This window comes from Bicyclus anynana, chromosome 18, assembly GCF_947172395.1.
Source record: "Bicyclus anynana chromosome 18, ilBicAnyn1.1, whole genome shotgun sequence".
Lineage (NCBI taxonomy): Eukaryota > Metazoa > Arthropoda > Insecta > Lepidoptera > Nymphalidae > Bicyclus > Bicyclus anynana.
In genome coordinates this window covers 15,334,304-15,362,213 of record NC_069100.1, presented here as the reverse complement: position 1 = coordinate 15,362,213, position 27,910 = coordinate 15,334,304, and the positions used below count along the sequence as shown (strand labels likewise).

The 27,910-nt window shown below is 35.5% G+C and overlaps 1 protein-coding gene across 1 annotated transcript; it reads left to right on the top strand.

Moving 5' to 3' along the window:
- Positions 1–393: 393 nt before the first annotated feature.
- Positions 394–26,430, top strand: LOC112043865 (uncharacterized). The gene is made up of 10 exons (XM_052886745.1): positions 394–560; positions 10,591–11,072; positions 12,449–12,624; positions 13,446–14,018; positions 14,463–14,756; positions 15,744–15,918; positions 16,339–16,487; positions 16,811–16,988; positions 17,574–17,598; positions 21,164–26,430. The coding sequence occupies exons 2-10, from the start codon at positions 10,597–10,599 to the stop codon at positions 21,233–21,235; spliced, it is 2,118 nt and encodes a 705-aa protein (XP_052742705.1). The 5' UTR covers positions 394–560; positions 10,591–10,596; the 3' UTR covers positions 21,236–26,430.
- Positions 26,431–27,910: the final 1,480 nt, after the last annotated feature.

Below are 27,910 nucleotides of genomic sequence, written 5' to 3'. Positions count from 1 at the left end.
CAGAAACTTTTTTATTCTCAACAAGTTTTGGCTAGTGTACGTATATGTGTTTAAAATTATTTAAATTTATAAATTTCGCATACTACAACAGAACTTCTTTTTATTTAGGCATTTATTTTAAAGCAATGATGAGATTGGCATAGAACTGCGTAAAACGATTAACAAAAGGCGCATAATTGCCCTTATCTATTTTACATTACCCCAAAATATGCAAAATGCTTTTTCTTACAATCTTTTTTTATATTGATATTATATTTATGAGTGTGATTGATACTATATAAATATATTTTAGTCCATTAATCTTAAAATTCTATAATGAAACGTGGAGATTATAATTTTTATGGTAACTCCTGTAGCCGCAACGCGACATGCAAATTACTAGAAAGTGGCAACCCAAAACCGCAGTCAAATGTCTGTTATTGAGCGGAGGGTTCTCGCCAATTTTATTTTTAAAATTTCCCAATAATTTAAGTTTTAAGCTCAAACCCTACTCAAAAGTTATGAAATAGTGAACACCCGAACCTGTGGCCTTTATTATTTTTTTCTTACAACAATAAAACGTGAGTAACTATAACTTATAACCTGTATTATTTAGTTGTTTACATATTTTCTGCATACATTGTATATTTTGTTCGTGTTTTCTCTCGTGTGATGCTTTGACATCTAATTAGTGAGTATAAATTAGCTATAGATATGCTTAAAATATGATTTTACGGGTATATGTGACTTATATGTGCGATATTGTGTAAGTTGTGCTGCGAAACCGGATTAGATGTCGTCTTCAAATGAAGAAGACTTCTCTTAAACATTTCCGTCCTTGACATGAGTCGTTTTAAGAGTCATAGAAAGCATTGTTGTATTTATAAACGTGACAAAACGTACGACGGTCTTATTAGCAGAGAAACCTGTCGAGACCAAATTGCTTGTTAGTTACTTAATATTATAAACGTAAAAATCTTTGTACCATGCTATTACTGAACCGATTGTGGTGAAATTATACAATTGTAATACTAGCAGACGCCCGCGACTTCGTCCACCCTCTGACCTCTCTAATCCGGCCCTGTCGCAAAATCTGTTTGTAGCGGATCTCTACTTTCTATTTACTAAACTATTCCCTGCCAAATTCCATCCTTGTAAGGTAAACGGTTTTCGAGATTTCGTGATCAGTGACCTGTTGCTTTTATATATTATATATTTGAAATAAATGAATTTTGACTTTGACTTTATAGATGTCAGAAATACAAATAAAATTGCACATTAAAATTTTTTATAAACCTGTTTTAAAAAATGCAAAGTGTTTCTATTTTTAACAAAATTAATTTAGAAATTTTCTACTTCAATTATGTACAGTATAGTATTTAATCTTAATCTTAATATATGTATAAATGAGAAAGGTCAAACTGCTAAACATAAATTGATGAAATTTGGCAGGGAGGTAGTTTATAGTCGGTAAGTGTCCACTAATAATGGATTTTGCGATACGGCCAGATTAAGGAGGTATAAAGGCGGACGAAGTCGCGGGCGTCCGCTAGTGTTGAATAAAATAGTAACATATTTAGTGGTTTGGGTTTGAAAGCATTACAAACAAACTCACATGCACATTTATAATATTGGTTAGGTTAGGATCAGAACAGAACCCAGTATCTCGTGATGCATTGCTGCATAGCCTAACCACTGCACCCACAAGGCAACTGACAAGCATGTCCACTCAATCAAGCTTAATCAGCAAGTCATGTGACTTGTAACCATAATGCAAATTTGCTACTATCGTAGTACAGTACAGTCACTGGCTGAGGCCTTGTAGGTATTGTATGATTTATTTGACATGTGTAGAAAATTAGCATTAACTATATACAGTAGTTTTTTCTTTCATGAAATTATTACAATACTAGCTGACGCCGCGCTGTTTCACAAGCGTGGTTCCCGTTCCTGTAGGAATACAGGGATAATATATAGCCTATAGCCTTTCCTGAGATTAGTGTGTTCAATCAAACAAACAAACTCTTCTGCTTTATAATATTAGTATAAATTTATCTGAATATATAAAACTAAAAGGTCACTCATCACAAATTCTCAAAAACTACTTGAAATTAAAAGTTTAAAAGGTTAGTAGTTTTTAGCTAGTAGACTTCCGCTAAGGACAAATTTTGCAAGCGGGCCAGATTAAAGAGGTGTAAGGCCAGATGAAGTTGAGACCGGTACATGAAGATCTTATCCAGCATAGGCCTTCCCTAAGGCTTGCAACACTGTATGGCCGTATAACATCTAGATCAACATAATATTATAAAATGATGTAGGATGGTTAAATAGAGGCTATTATAATAAATACAGTTGATGTCTTGATCGCATTGGCTTAGCCTTGAAATGCAAAGATGACTGTATTACTTGGTAAAAGAAATTGCTTGTACTGTTGATGAATAACTTTTATTTTTTCTGATTATGTAATAGTCCTTGCTTTCTATGAAGAAAATATTTATTCATGAATCAAACTTTTTTAATTATTCATGGCAAACCAGCTAAATTATGAACATAGCAAACCACCACAGCAAACTCCTTCCAAGCCATCTACCAAAATTGTAAAACTGAGCATCTATAGCTTGGCAACTTCATTCCTAACACTCCCAATGGACCGCGCGGGCCGGGGGCGTGTAGCGATGAATGAAAAACCCACGACTGATGCATCTCACCTGCCCACACAATTCACTTTCACACACTTTCCCCCCCGTCGCCCGCATATCATGGGATGGTCATCAACAAACTTGCCAGACTATAACTTGGAGAAGCATTAGCTCACCAACCCGCATTGGGAAGTGTTGTGGGGTCTAAGCCTAGAATCGACTTTCCGATAGCGGCAGAGGCCCAACCTTGCAGTGGCAGTGGAATTAAAATTAAGATGATAATGAAAAAATAATAATTTACAAAGTATCATAGTACTTAATAATAAAATTAATTATTATTCTATTTCTTCATTTATTATCTGCTAATGGTTTTATTTATTTGATAACAATAATTTAGTTAGTTGCTACTTCTATATTGTATTCATATTTTAAAGTTTAACAAATATGATAATAATAATTATTATTAAATACTCCATAGATCTGCTAATATTATAAAGATGTAAAGTGTGTGAGGTTGTAGGGGGGTAATCTCTAGAAAAGGCACGTTATTTGTGGGTGTCATTGGCTGTATTTAATCCCCGTATTCCCACGGGAACGGGAACTACGTGGATGAAACCGAGAGGCAGACACCTGTTTTTCACAGTTTTATAACAGCATGAAGGATAAAAAACGTAACAAGTTTTATTTATTACTGACTACTTAATGTTAATTACTTAAACTCTTGTTAATATTTTTAGGGTTCCATGAGCACAATTGAAAACTACATTTAAATAATAAACTGTTTGTATACATTATTCTACTAAAAACTTTCCCGGGAAAAATATTATTTCTTTATTATATTTTAATTCTAACCTTGATTCTCATAATGACATACTTATATACTTAATTAGTATTAAAAGTCCATTATAGCAGACGATCCGCGTATTCACCCTCCTACTTTACGTTCCCGTGAGTATATGGGGATAAATTTACTTAGCCAATGTTATTTGTTAATAATGTAACTTTCCATTGGTGAAAGAGTTATTATAAATTATAATCTGTTTAACGGTTTAGGCCTAAAGCTAAATAAACAAACAAAACCCATTTTTGCATTTATAATATACTAGCGGACGCCTGTGACTTCGTCTGCGTGGAATTCAGTTTTTCACAAATCCCGCGGGAACCATGAATTTTACCGTGATGAAATGTAGCATATGTGTTAATCCAGGGTATTATCTATCTTCATTTTAAATTTGAGCCAATTCGGTTCAGTAGTTGCGGCGTTAAACAGTAACAAACATCCAAACAAACTTTCGCGTTTATAATATTAGTTGGACTAGTAGAACCTCGCAGTTTCACCTGCATAGTTCGCACTCCCGTTGGAGTTTCGAATTTATTCGTTACATACAAAAATACAAATATTTCCTGTTTATACTGTACTCCTTCGTCGTTATCAACCCATATTCGGCTCACTGCTGAGCTCGAGTATCCTCTCAGAATGAGAGGGGTTAGGCCAATAGTCCACCACGCTGGCCCAATGCGGACTCCTTACCGACTCTTAAATCGATGGTTAGTATAGAAGTACAGTATGGAACTTCCAAGTATTTTACACGTGACGTAGTATCTTATTAATCAGTGATTCCATCTTACGAGTAATCATCGTACGGAACCATCCCCGCGTTAGATAACTCGCGCTTGGTCAAGATTTACTATTCACCTACACATCTCAAGCACAGGTAAGCAATGCAACTTTAACTGTTTAGTTATTAACTATTGTTACAGTTAGTTTAGCTCTGGTTCGCGGAAATCCTCAACTAATCTGTTAAGGACAATGGGACAATGGAGATATAATTACTGCACTCAAAGTAAGGGATAGTTCAGACGTGCCTTTTATAACCGCACGTTTTTATTATTACTAGTGGTCGCTCAGTGGTTGAAATACGACCTATAATCTATACTAATATTATAAAGAGGAAAAATTTGTTTGTTTGTATTAGATGGGCTCTGAAACTACTAAACCGAGAACTTTCACTGTTGACAAGCTGCACTATCCCTGTGTGAGTGCTATAGGCTATATTTTATCCTCGTACTCCTCGGGAAAAGGAACCATGCGGCGTCTGCTAGTTGAAATAAAAAATAAAATGAATATTTTTAATGTTGAAAACAATAATTATGTGTATATATTGTGTACGCAGATGGAGTAAAAACTAAAGACTACCGATTATCGTACAGCGTGTCGTTGTCAGTCAAAAGATATTCGGTTTTTGAAGTGATTTTTAAATCACAACACTCCTTTTTGCTGTACCTTCAATGAAAGTAATCCACATTGTGCAAAGCTATGATTATTATTTATGAATATAACGATAACTAACAAATAGTAACATGATTATATAATGATTTATTTATTTTGCTATCATCCGCGAAAAGTCGACGAACCCATGCGACAACGTCACCCAGGTCCGACAAAATACTCTCTATGTACTTTTCACCCCGAAACCGGAGCATCCTCAGGAGATGTTGACTCTACAACGTGCAAAAGAATTGTAGAGTCAACATCTCCTGAGGATGCTCCGGTTCATTATATAATCATGATGAACTTCCGCAAGGTAACGCCTGCTTCTATCCAATATTTAAATAGTAACATGTGTTAGGCAAATAATTGTGGCCATAAAACGCATAGTTCATGTGAACCATCCTTAACTATATTTTTTATTCGTTAGTATGTAGATTGCAGTCAACATGTGATGTTTTAATGTTTTGTTACCGTACGCGTTTGTTTTCTATTCTACGCTGTAGTTAGCGTTATTTACTGTAGAAAAGTGCATCCTCAGTGACCTGTTGAACTATAAAATAGAAAAGGCTTTCATTTCTTTTTTATGTTATCTTTTATTGTACGACAAGATGAATGAAACTGAAGATATACATTTGGTAAAGTATATAAAATCTTGTCTATACTTATTGGACTAACCTGTACTGACCAGATCTTCCTCATGTTGTAAAAGCATTTGAAACTCATGGTCAAAGGTAGGTAACTTTGGTGTTTGGACTGTTGTGGCTTTGTAAGTTAACAGGGTCCACACCTTCAACAGACCAAATAAAGCCTAATTTTCTATTATGTTGTTGTGTCATGGTATAATTATCCTAATTAATTTTCCATCTCATTATGTCAAACTTAACTAAAAAATGGGTTTTGAAAAGTAACCGTGACGGGTTATTAAGTTTCGTTTTGCGGATTTTTAAATTTCGCTATTCTGAATCAGTTTTTTCGATTCTGTAGCTGCTGTCTATCAATCTGATTTTTGTTAAATATAACGGATAAAGTCTGGCAACTTATTAGTCTATTAATATTATGCTAGACAGGACTAGAGACACCCGCGACTACGCTCGCATATTTTTTTTAAACTCCAAAGAGTAAAAAAATCTTTTGTAGGTTTGGGTGTATAATAAGATCCCCTAGACTGTGATGAACCTGCCAATGCATAGCTTTAAGCAATGTGTTAAAAAACATTTACTTAGTCGAGGGTACTACAACATTGATGAGTTCCTTAATGATAAAGATGCTTGGAGCCCGTTGTATCAGCTTCCACCTTCACACAGGAAATAAAACTATAAGAAATTGTGTCAAAAGTGCTTGTAAACTGAGCCTACTTGAAATAAATGATTTCATTTGATTTTTTTTTAAATCTTGCGTGAATTATGTCTATTGCCATTCTAAATTTCAGTCAAGGTAAAGGGTAAGGTAGCAAGGGTAACAAATATGTACAGACTTACACACAATTCGCTTACCTTCAATGAGTAAGTGTGTTTAATTTATTTTTTCGCTGTTATATAATTTGAAAGTTAGTTTTAAAAATACTACCTAGGTACCTATTTGATTGTCCTTTTACGAATGACCTCGCTTATGTTTTAAATGCATTGTTGTCATGCCGTCTCCTTTCACGCAGGTTTCAGTCAGTTGCGTTTTTTATTTGACCTTTTATTGTAAGGTAGCTCTCAGTTTACCTTTTACTATCACCATCAACCTACTATTAATTTATAGCATACTGGATGGCATGTGCCACCTCCCTCATATTACTACAATCATTATGTCGAAAAAATCGGCTAAGAAATGCAAATGAACCGAGAAAGCTGAATTTAGGATATGATTTGGATAGTCTAAAAAATCTAATTACCTAATGGTGGAAAACGCACATAAGCATTTTCCGCCATCTTGAAAAAAGGCTCCATTCGTTTAATTGAAACATATGTGAATTACAGAAATTATTGGCCAGCGTGGTGGATACACCACGAGATTTATAAAAGAAAAAAAAAATCATCCCCACTTTAAATGTAGGGGAGGTATCCCAAAAATAACATTTTTCAAGATTTTATTCTACAAATTTGTTCACATTTTTAATGTTCATACTCAAGCTAAATGGGGATGATGACTAGGTTTGAATATATTGATTTTTATGATACATTCGGGTAAATAAGGTCAATGTTAACTAATTTATACATAAAAACCAAATATTGCCTGTATATTTGCAAAATAAATAAGATTATAAAATTACAAAATCTATTAAATTTTTTTTATCGTAATTAGATGAAAATTCATACAGTTTTAGCTTCCTTACATTAAATGTGACATTTTTTAATATATGAACTATAAACATAAACGCACAAATAACAAAGATATTAGTAATTTTGTTTGAACGCCCGTGCAAACCTAACGATCAGCGAGCCAACGACGTCACTAAATCGTGCCATTTTGTATGGAGCGTTTTTCAGGGATCCGCGGCAGCGCCACAAATCTGACCCTTGCCATGTAGCTCCGAAAGTAATGATCGCAGATACCCTGTTACTTTTACAAAATTGCTTTGCTATTAGTATACTCTTAATTTATATACAATTTAAATAACTGTCATCATCCCTATTACAGCTTTCTAGTAGTAATAGTCTGTGTTAAACTTACGGACGTACAGACAGACGGACATGGCGAATCTATAAGGGTTCCTTGTGGACTACGGAATCCTAAAAAACGTACCAAATTCATGACGAAGTCGTGAACATAACCCAGTACGTACATTAATAAATAATAATAATTTAAGTATAATTGTACAATGCATAGTACATAGTCTGTTTAGTATGATTGCTTGCCAATTAGAACGTTTCGTATATTAGTTACATATACGAGTATATCATGCGTGTAACTTTCAACCTTATTTTTTTAGTAATATGGCTCTAAATACATTGTGGTGCAGTTACGTAATGATTAGTATTAATGATTCAAAATGCGTGCAGTTTGTTGAAGCGTACATTTTGGTCGCCGCGACCTGCAATATGAAAATATGACTGGGGACATACTTAAAACACGAAACGCTACTTAACAAACGCGAACAATTATATTGCAACTAATTAGTCTATATAGCCTGGCAAGTTCGTTTATGACACTCCCATGATATGCGGGCGACGGGGGGAAAGGACTGCGCGGGTACGAAGTCGTGCGCGCGGGGCGTCGCTACCCCCTCCCGGCCCGCGCGGACCATTGAGAGTACGTCATCAACGCATATTCGGCTCACTGCTGAGCTCGAGTCTCCTCTCAGAATGAGAGGGGTAATGCCAATAGTCCACCACGCTGACCCAATGCGGATTGGCAGACTTACATACGCAGAGAATTAAGATAATTCTCTGGTGTGCAGGTTTCCTCACGATGTTTTCCTTCACCGATTGAGACACGTGATATTTAATTTCTTAAAATGCACACAACTGAAAAGTTGGAGGTGCATGCCTCGGAACGGATTCGAACCCACACCCTCCGGAATCGGAGGCAGAGGTCATATTCACTGGTCAAACTAAGCCTACTTGAAATAAATGAATTTTGATTTTATAAACAGTTAAAGTTTGTGGTGTTGTAACGGTAGTCTCTGGATCTACTAAGCCGATTTTGAAAATTCCTTGTCCAATAAAAAGTTGCACTATTTTTTAATGTCATGGCAGTAGCCTCTCAGCCGTAAAAATAATCGGGAATAAATTGAAATTGAAAATATTTTGTAATAAAAGACAGGAAGTGAATGAAATCGCGAGGCGTCGACGTTTTTTATACCGGTAAAATATTTTTCCGGTGTAAAAAGTAGTCTTATGTGTCACAACCTCCTCTATCTTCCAGTGAAAGTTATGTTTAAATCGCTTCCCGCAGGATATGTGATAAAATTAATTTCACGTGAACGATGTCACCGGCTCTGCTAGTTTATGATATCATCATCATCATCATCATATCAGCCGATGGACGTCCACTGCAGGACATAGGCCTTTTGTAGGGACTTCCAAACATCACGATACTGAGCCGCCTGCATCCAGCGAATCCCTGCGACTCGCTTAATGTCGTCAGTCCACCTGGTGGGGGGTCGGCCAACACTGCGCTTACTAGTGCGGGGTCGCCATTCCAGCACTTTGGGACCCCAACGTCCATCGGCTCTTCGAACTATGTGCCCCGCCCATTGCCACTTCAGCTTCGCAACTCGTTGAGCTATGTCGGTGACTTTGGTTCTTCTGCGGATCTCCTTATTTCTGATTCGATCACGCAGAGATACTCCTAACAAAGCTCGTTCCATCGCCCGCTGTGTGACTCTGAGCCTTCTTATGAGGCCAATAGTTAGAGTAAGTATGGATAAATACATTTAATTTAATTTTTTTTCAATTGATTCAAATAAATTCCTGCGAAAGAAATATTTTGACGAGGCCGGAAGGCATATTAAGGTTGGGAACCTGTGGCCTAGCCTCATATGACATGCCCTAGAGTCGCTTCGAGCTGTTCCCTTGTGATTCCATTGAGGAGCGACACACCATTAGAATTATTAAAATCGGTACAAAAGTTTTAGAGTTGCATACATAAAGTTAATTTTTTACATATTAAATGATACATTAGATTCACGAATGTCGAAGGAATAAGGTTAGCCTGTCTAAAACACAAACTCATTCATAACCTACTTTTGTTATAACCTCTTGATCAAAACGGACTTCTTATTTGGTCGCACATAACAGGAACTGATTCGCAATATTGGATTATCGATAGTTCATGTATGTAACGTAATATTTATCTTATTAGCCTACTCATTGACGTATGCATACAATATGTGACGTAGACACGAGTGACGTCACCAAACATAAGCCTACTACTTTTTCTCTACTTTTTCTCTACTTTTTCTCTCTCAACTGCCATGTTAGGATTGTTTCTACAATCGATAACGGTTCGAAAATTAAAAATGTATGGGAATGACATATCCGATCGATAGCTTGTTCACGTGTCCTGTCTATGATGAATGTCATTCCTTTCCTAATACATATATGTATACTCACAATTATTTTATTATTATTATTTATATTAAATATATTAAAGTGGGCGGATAATTGTACCTGATTACCGCAAAACTCTCTTATTACTTTTTGGACTTTTGGCAAATTGTTAGGAATGGACACGACAATAGTCCAACAGTCGGAGATAGAACCCGATACCTTTCAAGTTTATTTCTAAACCGAGGGGTATCGAGACCTCAATGAAGATAGAATAGATAGATATGCAAATGAACATATTGTTCGGAGGATGTGCATCATTTAACACTTGTCCGTTCCGACTACTCACCGTGTTAGTAAATATACACGTGTTAACTGGTTCGTCTGTCTATGTAGTCCTATTATATTGTATTGTAAAATTTCAATATCTCAGTCAAAGAAAACGGCTCAATTAAAACAAAACGACTGCACTTATTTAAATGAAACTCTGCCGACAGATTATACAATGCCGAAAGGTTCACAGATGCAGCATTGCCCGTGGCCACGCATGTAGCGATTATTTCCGCGAAAATATTCACCCAAAACACCTGAAGTATTTACGAATATTTGACCATCATATATCGGCTTAACAGGCGATGGTTCTGCGCTTAACATTGTGAGCCAGGACAAAGTGCCCTGATTAGAAAGTTGTGCAAACCCTAACGTTGTGTATTTTTGGTTCTAGCATCACATGGCACGCGATGTGCACCTGCAGTGGCACGATGAAGACCGCTACAGCACAGACAGAGACAGCGACGACAGCCCCATACTCGGCTACAGGTATGCTCTGACGCAGTGCGCAGGTCGGTGCCAGCGTCACATGGCACGCGATGTGCACCTGCAGTGGCACGATGAAGACCGCTACAGCACAGACAGAGACAGCGACGACAGCCCCATACTCGGCTACAGGTATGCCCTGACGCAGTGCGCCGTTCGGTGCCAGCGTCACATGGCACGCGATGTGCACCTGCAGTGGCACGATGAAGACCGCTACAGCACAGACAGAGACAGCGACGACAGCCCCATACTCGGCTACAGGTATGCCCTGACGCAGTGCGCCGTTCGGTGCCAGCGTCACATGGCACGCGATGTGCACCTGCAGTGGCACGATGAAGACCGCTACAGCACAGACAGAGACAGCGACGACAGCCCCATACTCGGCTACAGGTATGCCCTGACGCAGTGCGCCGTTCGGTGCCAGCGTCACATGGCACGCGATGTGCACCTGCAGTGGCACGATGAAGACCGCTACAGCACAGACAGCACAACAGTAACACCCTCAGTACAGTGTCAGGCTTCCCTTATAGCAGAGAAAATATCGAGTTCTGACCCGCCTTGCTTCGAGCTAGACCCAGGGGTTTGAACTCAGAACCTTGATTCCAAACCACACAGACTGACCGTTGGACCTACGTTCGATGAAAAATATCTCGGGGAATTCCCTGGTGCGAGTAGGTTCCTCCAGCAAACCTGCATCTCACTATTGTGTTAATTGAGAATCTAGCAACGAAAATCCGAAACACAAAAGATATACAAGTACAACCTCCTCAATGTAAACAGAGCTATAATCACCTCCTCGACGCATGAGACAACACTTTTCGCCCTGTTGTGGCTATAATGTAGTGACGTAACATAATGACTGGCGAAAGTCGACGGAAATTTATTGCCAAAAACATTATAACAGCTAACAAAATATGATCGGTAACTTTCTCCTTTTGCGGATCGGGAAAGAGTTACTTTGGCTTCAGAATAAAGTTGCCATTGTCTGCAACTTTTCTTTATATTCCTTGTGGATGACTACAGTATTGTCTGATGTGGAACAGGGTGGCTCACGACAGGTGTGAATGGAAAAGGTTGGAGGAGGCCTTTGCCGATTTGCAAACAGATCATCAAAAATTAAATAAATTACAAATACTAGAATAAGCTAATTATTATTTTACGTATGATTAAGTTATAGATTTTAAGTTTTTATTCAAACATTGTTATTAGGCTAAGTTTATTTTGATCTGAATAAAGGCAATTATTATTATTATTATTATACAGTATTGTCTGGTGGATAGACTAAGATACGTGCTTGCCTAGAAATACCTAAAATGTTGAATTTTTAGCAGCAACAGGCATTCGATGCGCGCTAGGATAAAAGCAGATAATTTGGTCTAAATATCGCTCTGTTTTTCGTCCCGTTGCAAACATAAATATTTATCCTATCACTTCATTGATGGGATGAAAGAGTGAAATTGTACTCGAAATTATCTCTTGATGTCTTAGTGCGCATCTTAGACATTCACATTAGCACATAATACATAAGCTTAAGCTTATCGCAGGATTGTTTCGCACAGGGATTTCGGACGTCATTGACCACTTACTGAGGTATAAGTGACATTACTTATGCCCTTAAATAAGATGGACTGATCGCGGATCATTATGGTTTTGCGAAAGGTTACTTTACAATAGTTCTTGTATTATTATCGATCATACTTAAAAGGTATGAGTTTGATTTGATTTACTATTTATTTTACTAATTGAACTTTCATTTGATGTCGCAGGTACGACAAACACCGCCGCTACGAGTACAACATCCGCGACCTCAAGCCAGAGCGAGAGAGACGATGGGCGGTGACACTCGCCGCCAAGTGCTCTCTGTTCAGCACGGCCATGATACTGTTCTGCGTGCTACTGTACATCCCCGTGTACAACAGGGCGAACGATCAGCTTCCCAAAGGTGAGATTGTCTCTTTCGCTCTAACCCGCTAAGAGAAAAAGACAGAATTATGTCCTTAGAGTTGTCATGCTCACTGCTCTGTGCTACTGTACATCCCCGTGTACAACACCGATTGATCAGCAGACCAAAAAGGGAGATTATCTCTCTCGAGATATTTCACACTTTCTAATTACTTATTTTAACACTTTATGATCTGCTAGCAAAGCAGAAACTTTCAGTTTCAAATCATCATCATCATCATCATCATTCTCAATCCATATTTACCTTACTGCTGAGCTCAAGTCTTCTCTCAGAATGATAGGCTAATAGTCGTAAATACGCTGGCCCAATGCGGATTATTGTAATTCTCTCATAATCATTCTTCATCTCATAAATATCTAATTCTCTCTCCACTTATAATTTTGAAATTTCAAAGTTCTCGGTTTAAATTTTTTTGGTTTTTGTCAAAATGTGTAAATTCAAATTTATATTTTGGTTTTTTCTTTCTATTTGTCAATTTCAATTTCTATTACTCGTACGACCTATACTTTTTGCATGCTGTGGCTACCTATAAGTAAAATTATATGTGTTATGCTACCCTTATTTGTAAAATATTTTATATGTGTTCATATAATTTTGTTGGTGGTCCAAATAAATAAATAAATTGGCAGACTTCACATATGCAGATAATTAAGAAAATCTTTGGTGTGCAGGTTTCCTCACGATATTTTTTCTTCACCGTTTGAGACACGTGATATTTAATTTCTTAAAACGCACACAACTTAAAAGCACACAGTTTCAAATATTTTTCATAATACATTGTATTTTATTTTATTTTTCAGTCGCAGTAGCGGGATGGTCGATTCACACAAACCGTGATACAAAGATATACGTCCAGCCAGACAATGTGACAACAGTACACGAACCGAAGGACATCTGCCCCAAGTCCACGAGAAGCAAAACCAACAACCAGTTCCTTTTGATAGTGGTGTGCTCTTCGACTAGTAACTTCGAGCGGCGCACCGCTATAAGGGAGACGTGGGGGAATTACAAAAACTACCTAAAATCGGGGAAAATATTCAACGAAATCAGGGAGAAATATATTAAGTACAACTACACTTATGATCTATACAAAGAATCTATAAACCCAAGGCTCAACGTTAATTTAAGTGTAAATAGCAAATTAGTTAGGAGAAAGCGTGACATATCTGTGATTAGCAAAGTTTTGCCAGAGTTGGCCAAGGCTTTGCAAAATAATTTGGCCAATGGAGAGACTGATGTACAAGAGAAAAGATTCGAAGACGAGAAAGAGGAAGTGTTGCCAGAATTCGATATGGAGAAGGAGTTAAATGAAAACGATGATTTGGATATGGACTATGATTATCCATCCAACGTTATGAAGATACCCCCAAAAGGTAAGGGCTGCTAATAAATCTGTATCTCTAAGTGAAAAACTGACTGTTTCTTTAGATGATACGTGACTGTCTCTAGATGACGAAGTAACTGTTTTCATTAGGCCAAGCATGGGTGAAGAGAAAAAGACAATTTGTTGACCAATATCGCCGTTAGTAGGAGTTCAAATATCTTAATATGTATATCTTTCGCCCCCAGCCGCCAATGTAACGACAGAGAAAGCGATATTTTCGATCGTCGATATTGGTCGATTCGTTGTTCTGTCATCTTGAATATGTCGTGGTGGACATCTTATCCCTACTGGCGACTAAGTACCTGCCGCGAAGTACCTCCTCTAAATATTTTCAATAACTACATTTTATTTGTATCATTATTCGAAAGTTTACAATTAACATTTTAGTGTTTTAAACAAACAAAGTGGTCTTAGTAGTTTTTGTTTTTTAAAGGTTACGAAGACAATCCAGATTTAGACGAAGTTCTGTCAATGCTGAAAAAGTCTAAGGACTTCCCGAAAGAGGAAATTATCGAGGAGGCGGCTGACAACACCGTTGACTTCAAGCTGGTGTTCCTCCTGGGGCTGCCATCGCAGGAGAACGACACATCGATTCAGGATAAAATCGAAGAAGAAGTGGAGAAGTACGGGGATGTTATCCAGGAGGGGTTCGTTGATTCGTATAACAATCTGACCCTCAAATCCATTATGATGCTGAAATGGGTGACCAACAATTGTAATGAAAGTGGTGAGTTAAAAAAAAATACAAGAAGAAATTTAAGCTAACTTATTAAAACTATAGAATTATTTATTTACTAGCGGACTCGCTCAAGCTTCGCTTTGACTTATTAATTTATTTATTTGCACTTCTTCCCTATCCCTACCTTACACTACCATACTCCTACCCCTACCCCTACCCTACCCCTACCCTACCTCTACTCTACCCCTACCCTACCCTACCCTACAACTACCCTACCACTACCCTACCCCTACCCTATCCCTATACCATAAACCTACCCTACCACTACCCCTACCCTACCCCTACCCTATCCCTATACCATACCCCTATCCTTCCACTACCCTATCCTAGGATTTAGGGGTTTGAAAAATAGATGTTGGCCGATTCTCATACCTACTGAATATGCACAAAAAATTTCATCAAAATCGGTCGAGCCGTTTCGGAGGAGTTCAAGTTCGAACACCGCGACACGAGAATTTTATATATTAGATTTGCTAGCCATGTAAAAAACATTATTCATTAAATCTGTTATGAGTTTAATGAATTGTTGTAGCAGCTGTGGTGAACTTGAAGCACTTGAATCCCTTGCTTCGCATAGAGTTCTAAGAATCCTTTTCTTCCTTGGCATTCATGAAAAGCAAGCTTGTTTGTCTTCCATCATCATTCGGGACGACGGGACCCGCGTCAGATTCCTGAGTTGGGCTATGATAATGTCCAGTTTAACATACTTCAAAAAAAAATTTGTATGTGCCAGGAGTTGGGCAGCTGCTGGTGTCACACCTCAGACAGCACTTTGCGAAATTTTTAGTTATTTTAGACCATTTATTAACATCTGATAGTGATCGTTTCAGATTCAAACATTACACAAAACAGCACAAACTCTCTCGTCTCGAAATTCCCCTTTTAAGAGCCGTGAGTCCTAACGTGGCAATGACAAATAGCAGTGACAATAATTAGGCTAATTACTAATGATGGTGAACATCTGTTACTTCCCAGTCCGCTACATCCTCAAGACCGACGACGATGTGTATGTGAACGTGCCCAACTTGGTCCTGAACCTGCAGAACCGCTCCCAGCACCACGACAGCACCAAGGGGCAGGAGAAGGAGTATCTGCTCATTGGTGACCTGATATGTGGCGCCAGACCCGTGCAAGATGTCAGCAACAAATGGTGAGTGACGTGGTAGAGATGACTCCCTTTTTGGTCAAGCCGTTTCCGAATCATCGGCAGCTGGCCTTCTGGAACCGTCTAGCGTAGCGTAACGTAAATCTAGCGTAATCCGCGTTGAATCCGCGTTGAGAGTTTCCGTCATAGAGTTAATGGATTCTGTTTCGTATTCGTAGGACCAGTGGTTATCCGCTGTGGCTTCAAAACAAGGTTTAGATGATGTTACAAGGTCCATAAGATGTTTACTGTGCTAACTTACGTCTTGTACTGTTGAATCCCTTACTACAAACAGGTTTCTATTTTAGAATCCTTTGCTTCGCTCGCTTTAATTCGTATATCTTGTAGAAAACGATAATTTATAAGTCTACAATATGAACATTTGACGTTTGAAGTATGTTTTTTAATTCCTTTTGAATGTTCCAGGTACAGCCCTCGCTATATGTATGGCGGGCGCGTGTACCCGCGCTACCTGTCCGGTACGGGCTACGTGATATCGTCCCACACCGCCGCGTCACTGTACGAAGCCGCGCTGCGTACCAGCTACTTCCATCTGGAGGATATTTATATCACCGGTCAGTCTCCCTCCCTGGTACCCTGGTACCCTGATGTACCAGGTACACTTCATGTCCGATACGGTATAATCAATCCAATCCATTACTAAATTCGTCCGCTTGCAACCACATCTTACATTTTCTGTCTCTGATGATTAAGAACTGTTGATATTGTCTGATTTAATACTTTGTTTTCAACAAAATCTTCCCAATTACATTATAAGTTAGTAATGCGTCACGGCTTTATAGAAAGCAACATTGAAACGGTGATAGCAAATGTTACTGTATTTTTTATTTTTATGAGCGTTTTTTTATATAAATAACTAATTTATTGACTACTGTAGGTATGTGCGCCGTGCGTGCCAAGCCGCGCATCGTGCCGCGCGACGAGCCTGGCTTCTCGTACAGCGCGGTGGGCAACAACGCGTGCGCCACGCATGCGCACCTCACCGCGCACCGCGTGGCGCCCGCGCACATGCGCACCATCGCCGCGCGCCTGGCCACACCGCGCACTGTCGACAAGTGAGTACATCACTATCTACACGAGCACATCACTAAATGCAATGTCTACATGAATCCTTCACTACCTACATGATCAGCTACCCGTGAACGTATTAAAAGTGTAAATCAAATTATTATTGTTCCATTTGATCCATAAAATCCCTTGCTACGCTGAGAATTCTATTTTTGAATCTTTGAATCCTTCGCTTCAGTACAAATAATAAGTTTGTAATCATCAATCAATGAATCCTTCGCTACACTAAGAATTACATTTATGAATTTATCCTTCAGTTTAGTACACGCAGCAAATGATAATTTTGCAATTTTTTTAGTTTTTAGTGATTAATGATCTTGGATTCAAGTCATAGGCTGAGCTGTGATAATAAGATTTAATAAATAAAATATAATACCGTCTAATAAAAAATAGTGATAATGATGAAGTTTTGCAAAGTTATGCCTAGTTACATAAATCGATTTCTTTTCTCTTAGGCCCACACTTAGGCCCACATTTGGAACTTTCGTAAATTTAACTTCGTTACTTTCTGTTCTCTTTGCACAGACAAAATTAAATGTTTACAAATTTAAAGATCGCAATTTTTGTTTCAGATGCGAACGAATACGCCTCACGCAGGTAAGAAAGGATCGTTTGAAACCAAAGAATTCTTTGAAAAAACTCCCAAAAAACTTGCAGATCACGTAAATGGATAAATCCTGATTACAAATGCCAAACGTTTATATAAACAGTCGTCGATATATAAATGCTTAGATACATACGATTGATTGAAATTAATTTTATTCAAATCGACCAAATTATGACGTTTTTTTTTAAATTTTTGGCACACAACTGAAACTACAATTTTAGTAGAGCTATTTGTGTAGAGCATAACATGGCTTACGGTTTTACCCGCGTAGGGAATAGGGTATTAAAATACAGATCGCTTTGCTAATAATGTAGCTTTTCATTGGTAAAATATATTTCTTAATAGTAGTCCAGTAGTTTCAGAGCAAACAAAATGCAATAAATCAAATCTTACTCTAATATAACTTTTGTTTAGAAAAATAAAAATTACTGTGTATCTAAGTATTTATTTATCGAATACATAAAAATGTAATAACCAGCCTGAGCTTAATATTTGGATATTGTATTAAATGATTATTATTTTAGCATTTTAAACCATCGTAAATGATTTTTGTTGCAACTGGATTAACGGCCAAAACTCGCGTTTAACGGTGTAAGTCCAACTTACTTAAAACACATCCAGGTGCGGGTCCCATGCATTTCCGTTGTGAGAATATGCTTGGGAGACAGGACATAAGTCCTTGAAACCAGTTGGATATACACCGACAACAATTTATAAAAAAATGACAATGTATGTCCTACTTGTTTTGAACCAGTCCTTGTCAATGCGTTTGCGTTACCAAAAAATGCTTGGGAGACAGGATACCAGACCTGTTGGATATACACCGACAACAATTTACAAAAAAAAATAAAATGTATGTCCAACTTGTTTTGAACCCGCCCGAGTCCTTATTAATGCATTTGCGTTACCAAAAAATATTTGGGAAACAGAACACCAGACCAGTTGGATATACACCGACAACAATTGCCCGAGTATCGGTAATTGTAAAATTGGTCAAATATTTCTTTTGTCAAATAGTAGAACAATTTGTTTTATTTGCAAAAATAGGTTTGACGCACAGGTGTTAGGTTACAAAAATAGCTTAATTGACAGGTCCATATACAGAATAATAATAATAATAATAATAAAATATCTCTTGTACAATGTTAAAATACTTACTACGCGTTACTTCTTAAGATTTTAATTTAAACATTATTGTTTATATTAAATAGCAGCTGCTTGATTGCTTTATAAAAAAAATGTTTTATGTTTTGAAAACCTTTTATTGAACTTCAATTTGTAATCAAAAAACTACGTCAGGACCTGTCAATTTAATGCAAATATTCGCATATACCTAATGTGCGTTTAGCCTACAAGAAACAATTGTATTTAAGTACTATATAATTTTAAATATCTGTAATATGAAATATTAAGTAAGATAATGGGGGTCATAGTTACTTTTTTGTAGGTTTTTTTCTTGAGATAACTTATCAAACTTGATAGTCAAACATATGTGATATTACAGTTAAATGGGGCATTTGATTTCATAGTTTTTTTATATTTTAACTCATTCTCGAGTTTCCTGTTGTGATAGTCATAAAATTCTTCATTCTGTGTGTTATTATTTATGAAATTTTGGCGTAGATTCAAATGCTCTATTTAAATATACTTTGTAGTTTTTCGGAATCTCTCACTTCTACATGACATTTACTTTACATTTTTGTCTTACTGTATGATATTAAGACAAAAACTCGGCACTTAATTTATGACAATAATCCTAAGACAATTTATCTTTGTCTACCTTCTCTAACTCTATGCTTTTCTCTATTATTTTAATAAAGTTTATTTATAATATATGGTATATAAAAGGTACATGTACAAGAAATAATAATAATAAAAAAAATCTTTAGTAAATAGGTTTCCTTTAGAAATAATTATTAATTAATTAATGTTGTTGCTAATTAACCCTGTAAGGGTTTTTGCGGACAAAGTCAGCAATTGTGTCACAACTTTTTTTAAAATATAAAAGTAGCTTAAACTCTAAATCTGATCTCAATCGAACAAATTATATGTTTCTCTAAGCTTAGCATAATCTGTGAAGGTCACATAAAAAACAGCGTAAATATGTACTTGGATATTTTATATTGTGTTATCCACTCATTATTCGTTAATTAAATTACACATACATACACTACAGATTTTACAGTTTTATTATATTCATAATTTCAATATTTTTTAATTCAATATTTTTTTAAGTCTGACGTTAATTTGTCGGCGTTTGTCCGACATGAGTTAGCGTTACCAACAACAATATTTTTTATATCACAAGATAGTGTCATAGTAAAGCCAATATACTCGTAATTAGCATAATATATTCAATAATAAGTAAATAAAGGTGTGAGACATTTGTTGTGCGATAATATTGTCGTATGCGATAAGTTTTATTTAGTTTTAAGACAGTGTGATAGTACTCCTGCCTTGGGAATGACCGACGATGTAAATACAGAGTTTACTTCCACTTATAAAACATACTTGTATACGTTATAGGAAAAAAAAGTAAAAAAAATGGATTTTGTTTTTATTAATATATCAAAATTTAAAACATCAATAAGTACTTCAAATGTTACGGGATATTTGGGGATTATAATGCAACGAATCTATAGAAACATAATTTTCAAATTTGCGTAAAAGTGTGCTGAAACATTCAGATGCAGAATACGTGGAGTGTTTTGATCTTATAATTTACTAGCAAACCCTGCGGTATCACCTGCGTATTTTACATTTCCTCCGTAAGAATTACAGATAAAGAATGTTACTCGCTAATAATGTAGCTTTTAGTTGTTGATTTTTTTAAATCGGTTTTTAATTTTCGAGGTCTATTCGTAATAAACAAAGAATCAAATTTTCCCTCAATATGATATTAGTTTAGATTTATTTAATTTCCCCCTTTCTTTCTCCTCTCCATTTCAATTATCGCACCGTTGAATCCATTGTATTTCAAGTTCTAATGAAAAAATTATAAAATATAGTATAATTATATACTTATGCATTTAAAATGAATATATATTATATTATAGTGTAAGTAGTAATATACAGCGCTGTGCTTCCGATTTTAGACATTAGATACATATTCCGCTTATTATTTATTATTTCTTTATATATATATATATATATATATATATATATTAATTTTATATTATTTTAACCGATCGCTCGCATGACATTTTAATCCACCATCTTGTGACGTCGTATCCATGTTGCATGCATCAAATTCTCAATTTAATAGGGTCTTCCATTAAATAAAATAAATTAAAGTAAGCCCTAACTTTAACTTTAAAATTTCAACTTTATAACCATTACTTGCATATAAATAATAATATCGTAATCCATTTTTAAACGCTTAATTCCCTTCATCAGATTTGCGATTTTAAAGAGTAAACTCCAAGCCCAAATAATGGAAGACCCTATTATAAAGCTGTGCACACATTACAGGAAATCATTTTTTTGGTGTTAATATTTTTTTTTATTTAATTTATTTTTATTTATGTTCATTCGCCCATTTCTCCGCCTTTTCAGGTGAAAAAAACGCAAAGCCGTATGTATATAATATACAAATACCTGCGGCTACTCGTTTCGAACGAGTGCTGAGTCGAAGCGGCCAGGTAAAGCGCACGACGTGTTCCTAGCGTGCCTCACGTCGTATTTTGCTTGCGATTTGAAATTTTATTTAGTAAGCGATAGTAATAGTCGCTGCTTGGTGCTTCTTGGAGTGTTATAGTTAACATTCATGAGGAAAAAGAACTACACGAAATCGGAGAAATGAAAATTTTAATCAACATGATATTTGTTGAATGGTTATGGACGTTAAGTACGTGGCAGTTAAATCGCTATGTCTACTCTCAGTTCAAAAATATATTGTTAAGTTGAAAATTTCATACTGAGAATCTCAGATTTAACTGCTTAAGACATGTAAAAAATTGCAGTCATGTGCAATACATAACTTCGTTTCATTAAAAAATGTCGCACATAATCATAGTATGATTTTCCACGCTCGTGGATAAAATAATCTTTTCCACACCAATTCAAAGCTAAAAAAGCTAAAAAAAATAAATACGTTGCAAGCTACTGTGGTACAAAAAATCATCGTGTAGTTATTTTTCCTCACGAGTGTATGCTAGCTTTAAAGACTTGAAAAGTTAAATTTAAAAAGAAAATCGCCTTTTTAGTATTCCTATATAGTGCTCAAAAAATCGATTTTTAATTGTAAATTTTGAATAACCTTATCACATGTTTAATTTGTTTATATATTATGAATTTATTGGTTTACGTTTTTCGTTTGCAAAAATAAAGACAAAATCATATTTTAGGTTTCGAAATTCCAAGATTTAACTTAATTTTAAGTTTCATATAAAAAAAAAACGTTTTTATAATATTAATGTATGTACATAGTCACTAACATTTTATTTTATAACTACTCGTATGTATGTATATTTTAAATGCATTTACCTGGTTATGATATTGAACGAATTAAAATTAAATATGCATTATTAACGGCTTAATTTATCGTAATTTCTGTCGGTGTTTGTCCGACTAGTCCAACGAACCCGTCCGGGATTCTTATAAACGAGCTTGTTCTCGCGACGACTGTAGGTAAACTTCATTACACATACAAAGACGTAAAACAGTCAATCCTGTCGTTATAATTAATACAGAGAAGGAGTGCACATGTGTTTGTGCATTCGCTTGTGCACTACAAATCCTCTTAAATATATAAAATTGAAAATATACAACATTATAATTGTACTGTGAAAGTCTGTATGTAAATAAACACTAAATATTTTACTACCCGCAGGCTTTGTAAAATTATTTTCCTATTGAAATTGAAATTATTGTGCAATCATTTCATGAGATTAAAATCTTAGTGTATTTAAAATAAAATAAATAGGTATTAAAAATTAAAAGAAATCCTTATTGGCAGTTATGGTTTCAGTTAAATGTTACATATTTTTATTTACACTATTATTAATTTTATTTAAATAAATCCAATATTTGCTCCAAATTCAAAATTGCATTCCAAGTTTTACACTATTTTTAATTAGACATTTTTTTGTTTATTAATTAAAATGTATTTTTTTCAAGAACTACCTACTAGTACTAGCAGACATCTGCGACTTCGTTCGTATACAAATCGATCTCAACGAAACAAAACCTATTGCTTCGAGCTAAGCTTAACTTATCAGCTAAGATTAAAATTAGTCTAGACCCGCCATTTCCCCAGTAAATTTGTTCTCGTATTTCGAAAATGATACGACATTACATTATAGTGGACGATGGGTTCAAACAAATAAATGATTTTTTTTGTAATAAACAACCAGGTAATCTCCAAGTAATTTCTTTTTATAGTATCTAATGTTGCATTGTCTGAGAGTTTGCATACGTGCCGAGGATTTTGAGATTCTTGTGATTTAATTAGGATACTTACCGTAGCAAGGGATATAAGTGAACAAAATGCAAATTTATAATTTATCTCTGTAAAAACAATGTCCTTTTACGATTAAACCGACCTTTTACTATGAGTAACTTTTGTTATATTGTCAAATGTTGAATGGTAATTTTCTTTTGATCCATACCTTGTTTAGTGTAGGTTAATATAAAATAACGAAGTTTGTATGACGTCAGTAGGCGTAAGATTCGCCCTAAAAGATATCTCGTGGGAGATAAAAGTTATTGTCGACCAATAGCGGTGGGTTGAGAATATCGCTCTCTTTTTTTTAATATTAAAAATTAAAATAAAAATCCCCTGCCCTTTTGTCCCATTGCAACGACGTACAGAGCTATATTTACGTTTCTAAAGTTATTGGTCGATATGTTTTTTTCACTTCACGAGATTTGCGTTGACGCATGTTAGGCCTGTAGGTAGCCGCGTACAGTGAAAATGTTTCATTAACATTTCTAAACAATTTGTTATTTTAAAAAATTACTTGCGAAATTATTATTTACCAGTGCGTGTATTGAAGCGAAGGATTTCAAGATGTTTGTGATTTAAAATTAGAATCCTTAGCGAAGCAAGGGATTTAAAGTGCGAGTAATAGTAATACAAATTCGTACTTCTATATTATTGACCGTAGATGGTTTTCCACTTAAGATCAGGTGGATCAATATGGTTGGTTCGTCAATTATTATATGAACAAGAATAATGTTTATGAAACATTGTAAAACATGTGTACGGGCAGCCATAATATAATTACGAGTATGTTTACCGGAAACAAAGTTTCCGAAACATTTGTGTGATGGGACCTGATAGAGTGAAATTACATAAGTATGATAATTCGGCCATTTTTAGAGCTATTTCAACTGTTGTATAAGTATAGATTGTAGATTATTCTTCTCGTGTATGCAGAAATCTAAATAATTTTCAGTTTAATACAAGACATCAACGCAAAATTAAAAAATATGATGATGATGATGATGTTGATGGTGATGATCATCTTGATATAAAAAATACTTAATACAAGTGTTTGTTTAGAAATCGTTGAGCAGACCGGATGGTAATTTTGTTTACATATAAAGCAAAACATGCAAGTTTGCAAGTTGGATAGGTCGATTGAATTAAATGTTATTTAGATTTCTGTGGTACGTCAACGAAATCAGCCATTAGCCATCGATTGAATCTTGTTAAATTCTGTAGATCTCAAAAATAACTAAAAAATCTCAAATAATATTATTAAAATAGCTGTTATAAAAGTCTTAAATGATGATAAAGCCGCGTATTCATTTGTGTAGTTACATTATTTAGAAAATATAACTGAAAATGTTTGTGTAAAGTTTCAGCTGACTATGTTTTTTTTTTAATCAGCACTATATGCTCTGTTGTATCAATATGTAGGAGCATTTAGCAATATGCAGAGACTTAGTTACTAGGTTGTGCTAGTAATAAGTCTCTGCATATTGGTGGAATATTCTTCTGGTGTTTTTGCTACTTGAGTATTTTGTGAAGTGGTAGAATTGCCGGGCTAAAATACACCTTTACTTAATTTGTACTGTGTCATAACTATAACAAAAAAATAATCTTTTTCTTTAACATTTGTTTTGCAAGAAAATCATGTTTCAGAAACAATAAAGTATATTTTATGTTTGACACTGTATATTACAACATAGTGAATGCGCGGCTTAAATCTTTTAAAAATACAAATTGTAATTAATATGCAATAAAATATAAACTCTCGTAAACCATTTCGGAATAAGTCTATTAAACATTACAAAATATTATTTATATCTGTAAAAAATTATATAAGTTAAGAAATATCATTATAATATAAGTCATGATAGTACATATTTACAAAAAATCTCAAATAAACGAAATAAAAATGTTAAATAATAGTACATTTTAATAGTTTACGTACCTAATTCGTTTTGGAAATTATGTTTTTGTAATCATTTTTATGTGAAAATGCTTCATATTTTATCTTTTCATATGTTTTTTTTTTAATAAAATCAATGTAGCTTTATATTGTAAGTTATCTTTCATAATTAATTTCAAATGTACAATGATTTATATTTTTAAATTAGATTTTAAGGTTATTTTTAACTAATAACTTTTAGTTTGTACTGAAATATTGTAACGAATTATGATTTTAAAAGAACAACATCTAGCAAGTGAGCTAGATGTTGTTCTTTTAAAATCATAATTCGCACTTTAGACTTCGTTTATGACGAGCTTTTGAAGTGTCTTACTGTTAGTAACACTACTTATGGTTACTTTCGCTTAAGGCCATAATTTTATTCCATCACTCAATTTTCAATGCAAACTAGAAGTTAGGTTATAACACAATCTGATGTTTTTTTTAGACAATGTATGTGAATTAAGATCTGTTTAATAATAATGAATAAAAATCGATTAAGTTATAAACTCTGTGGAAATTTAATATTTGATATTATTATCTGGATCGTGTGAACCACGCTGTGTGATAGATTATTATATTTTCATGTCTAAAAAGAGTTTTGGGGAATGTTCACACTTGATGTACAATGAACAGCCGATTGTGAAGCTGGTATGCAAATTCAAATTACGTATATTCATTTTTGTAAGGGCAGTGTCCCATAAGACGCCATTTTGAATAGTATTGAATAGCTGTCGACCTTTAGAAGATATCCACATGATGAAAAAAAAATAATGTAATTTTTGCTTAAACTTCCAGGTTTAGAAATTGTTACTTTTCAAAAGACGTAAAAATATAAAAGCTGTAAGGGTTCCAAATGCGCCTGTAGAGGCAACAACAAATCAAGGGGGAGAGGACTTCTTTTCTCACTTGATGGTAAGTGATGATGAAGTCTTAGATGGTCACGGGCTAACTTGTTAGGAGGAGGATGAAAATCCACACTCCTTTCGGTTTCTACACGGCATCATACCGGAACGCTAAATCGCTTGGCGGTACGTCTTTGCCGGTAGGGTGGTAACTAGCCACGGCCGAAGTCTCCCACCAGCCAGACCTGGACCAATTAAGATTCTCAATCGGCCCAGCCGGGGATCGAACCCAGGACCTCCGTTTTGTAAATCCACCGCGCATACCACTGCGCCACGGAGGCCGTCAAACTTATCGACTTATCCATGTAGTTTAATCTGTGTAGTGGAAAGAATAAGCGTTGTTTGTATTTACGTACCCTCTAGAGATAACAGTATAATCGGCGGTTGACATTACCTCATGTGTGAACAGTCCCTCAATGTTGCAATGTTTAAAATTTAAAAGTAATTATCGATATAGCTTTGCCTTATACGAGAGTCCCTAAACGCATAGTGTTCCGAAGTTGTGATGGTTTTTATGAATAAAAAGGAAAGAAATATATTTTTGTGTTTGATTTGACAATCCATTTACAGATGGGGGTAACAGGTAATTTTTTGGGGTATTAGATGTTTTGGAGTAGTTACAGAAATGGGGACATCGGAAAAGGATTTTTAGTTTATAACTATTTACTACATTAGTAACTTCTTTGAGAAGTATTTTCTAGTATAGAAAATAAATGGTTGCCGTTGCAGTAACCAGCACATGAAGCTTCACTATACCACACTATACCACACTATACTTGTAAATGGAGTGGCAGCAACAGCCAGACCTTCGTCATTTTATAAAAAAAGCTGAAAGTTCGCCATGGTATGCTTCTACCGTAGGTAAGAACGGTAGTCATCTGTGAATTCGGACTGTGGTTAATTTGGGAGGTAGTAGGTTTCAAGGATTTTCAACCGTCTGAGTATAAAGTGTATATTTTTTATATTTTCTTCGGCTTCGAAAAACAATATGAAAAATAAAAGTTTAAGGGTTTCCATCGAAGGATTGCCGAATCTGCCGAATGTGGCGTCGTATTGGACGACTGGGACGTGACTTTTCTTTGCTCTGCGAGGTGTTACTCTGTATTATAACTGCCAAGAATAATCTATGAAACTTTCTTGAAAAAAATAAAGAATAATCTATGAGAATTTTTTTTGTCAAACAGTGACAATAAATGAAGATTATTTGATTTATTTCAAAATTCAATCGACAACAAGCAAATATGTTCTAAGTGTTTTATAGAAATAAACTTTTATTAGGCTAAGTGGACCTTTATATTTGGCTATTTGGAAAAAAATTACAGTTGCATGAGTTTTGATATAATGATATAATGTGGTAGGTACAGTGTTTAAATGAGGTACGAAGTGTTTTAAAGTGTGGCGGTAATCGAGCACTATTGTTTGGGGCATACGAGTATGATTGGTGGTAGTATTCGGCCGTAGCTAGCTTACTACCTTGTATACACAGACGTTAAACGATGAGTTTCCTTTACAAACTAATAAAGTAGAAGTCAGGGAAAGTTGAATACTCCGAAACCATAAATAAACGTCTTAGACATGTCTTAGGTACTTAGTTCCATGTCTATCATCACCAGGTCCAGGGCACGATTCCTAGATCGGACTAAATTAATTAGCTTCTCATTAGGAGACCGAGAATGACAAACTTTCAACTCGCATTAAATGACTAAAGTCTGGCCATGACAGACTCTTGCCTTTACTACTTACTTTTATAAGTGTTCTCTTAAGCAATTAAGCATTTTCATTGAACCTAGTCGAAGGAATAGCCTTCCGCCTATAGCGTTCTTGCCTGACCCAGTCTCATCTCCGCTTCCAGACAAGACAGTGGCCTTTATTTAATTCGTGTTTTATTTTCCTTTTTTTTTAATTTAGTCCCGGCTCACTCTAACAGGTGAATGGTGTAGTAATGATTCCAGGAACACAACATCCGTAGATGACTGGAGACTCTGCTTCAGACCTGACTTGTGTCGCGTTGTGCTGCG

Excerpts from the sequence above, each read along its gene's own strand:
- LOC112043865 (XM_052886745.1), top strand. The coding sequence starts at position 10,597 with ATGGCACGCGATGTGCACCTGCAGTGGCACGATGAAGACCGCTACAGC. Across the intron at positions 14,019-14,462 it reads TATGAAGATACCCCCAAAAG|GTTACGAAGACAATCCAGAT; the intron begins GTAAGGGCTGCT and ends TGTTTTTTAAAG. Across the intron at positions 16,989-17,573 it reads ACACCGCGCACTGTCGACAA|ATGCGAACGAATACGCCTCA; the intron begins GTGAGTACATCA and ends TTTTTGTTTCAG.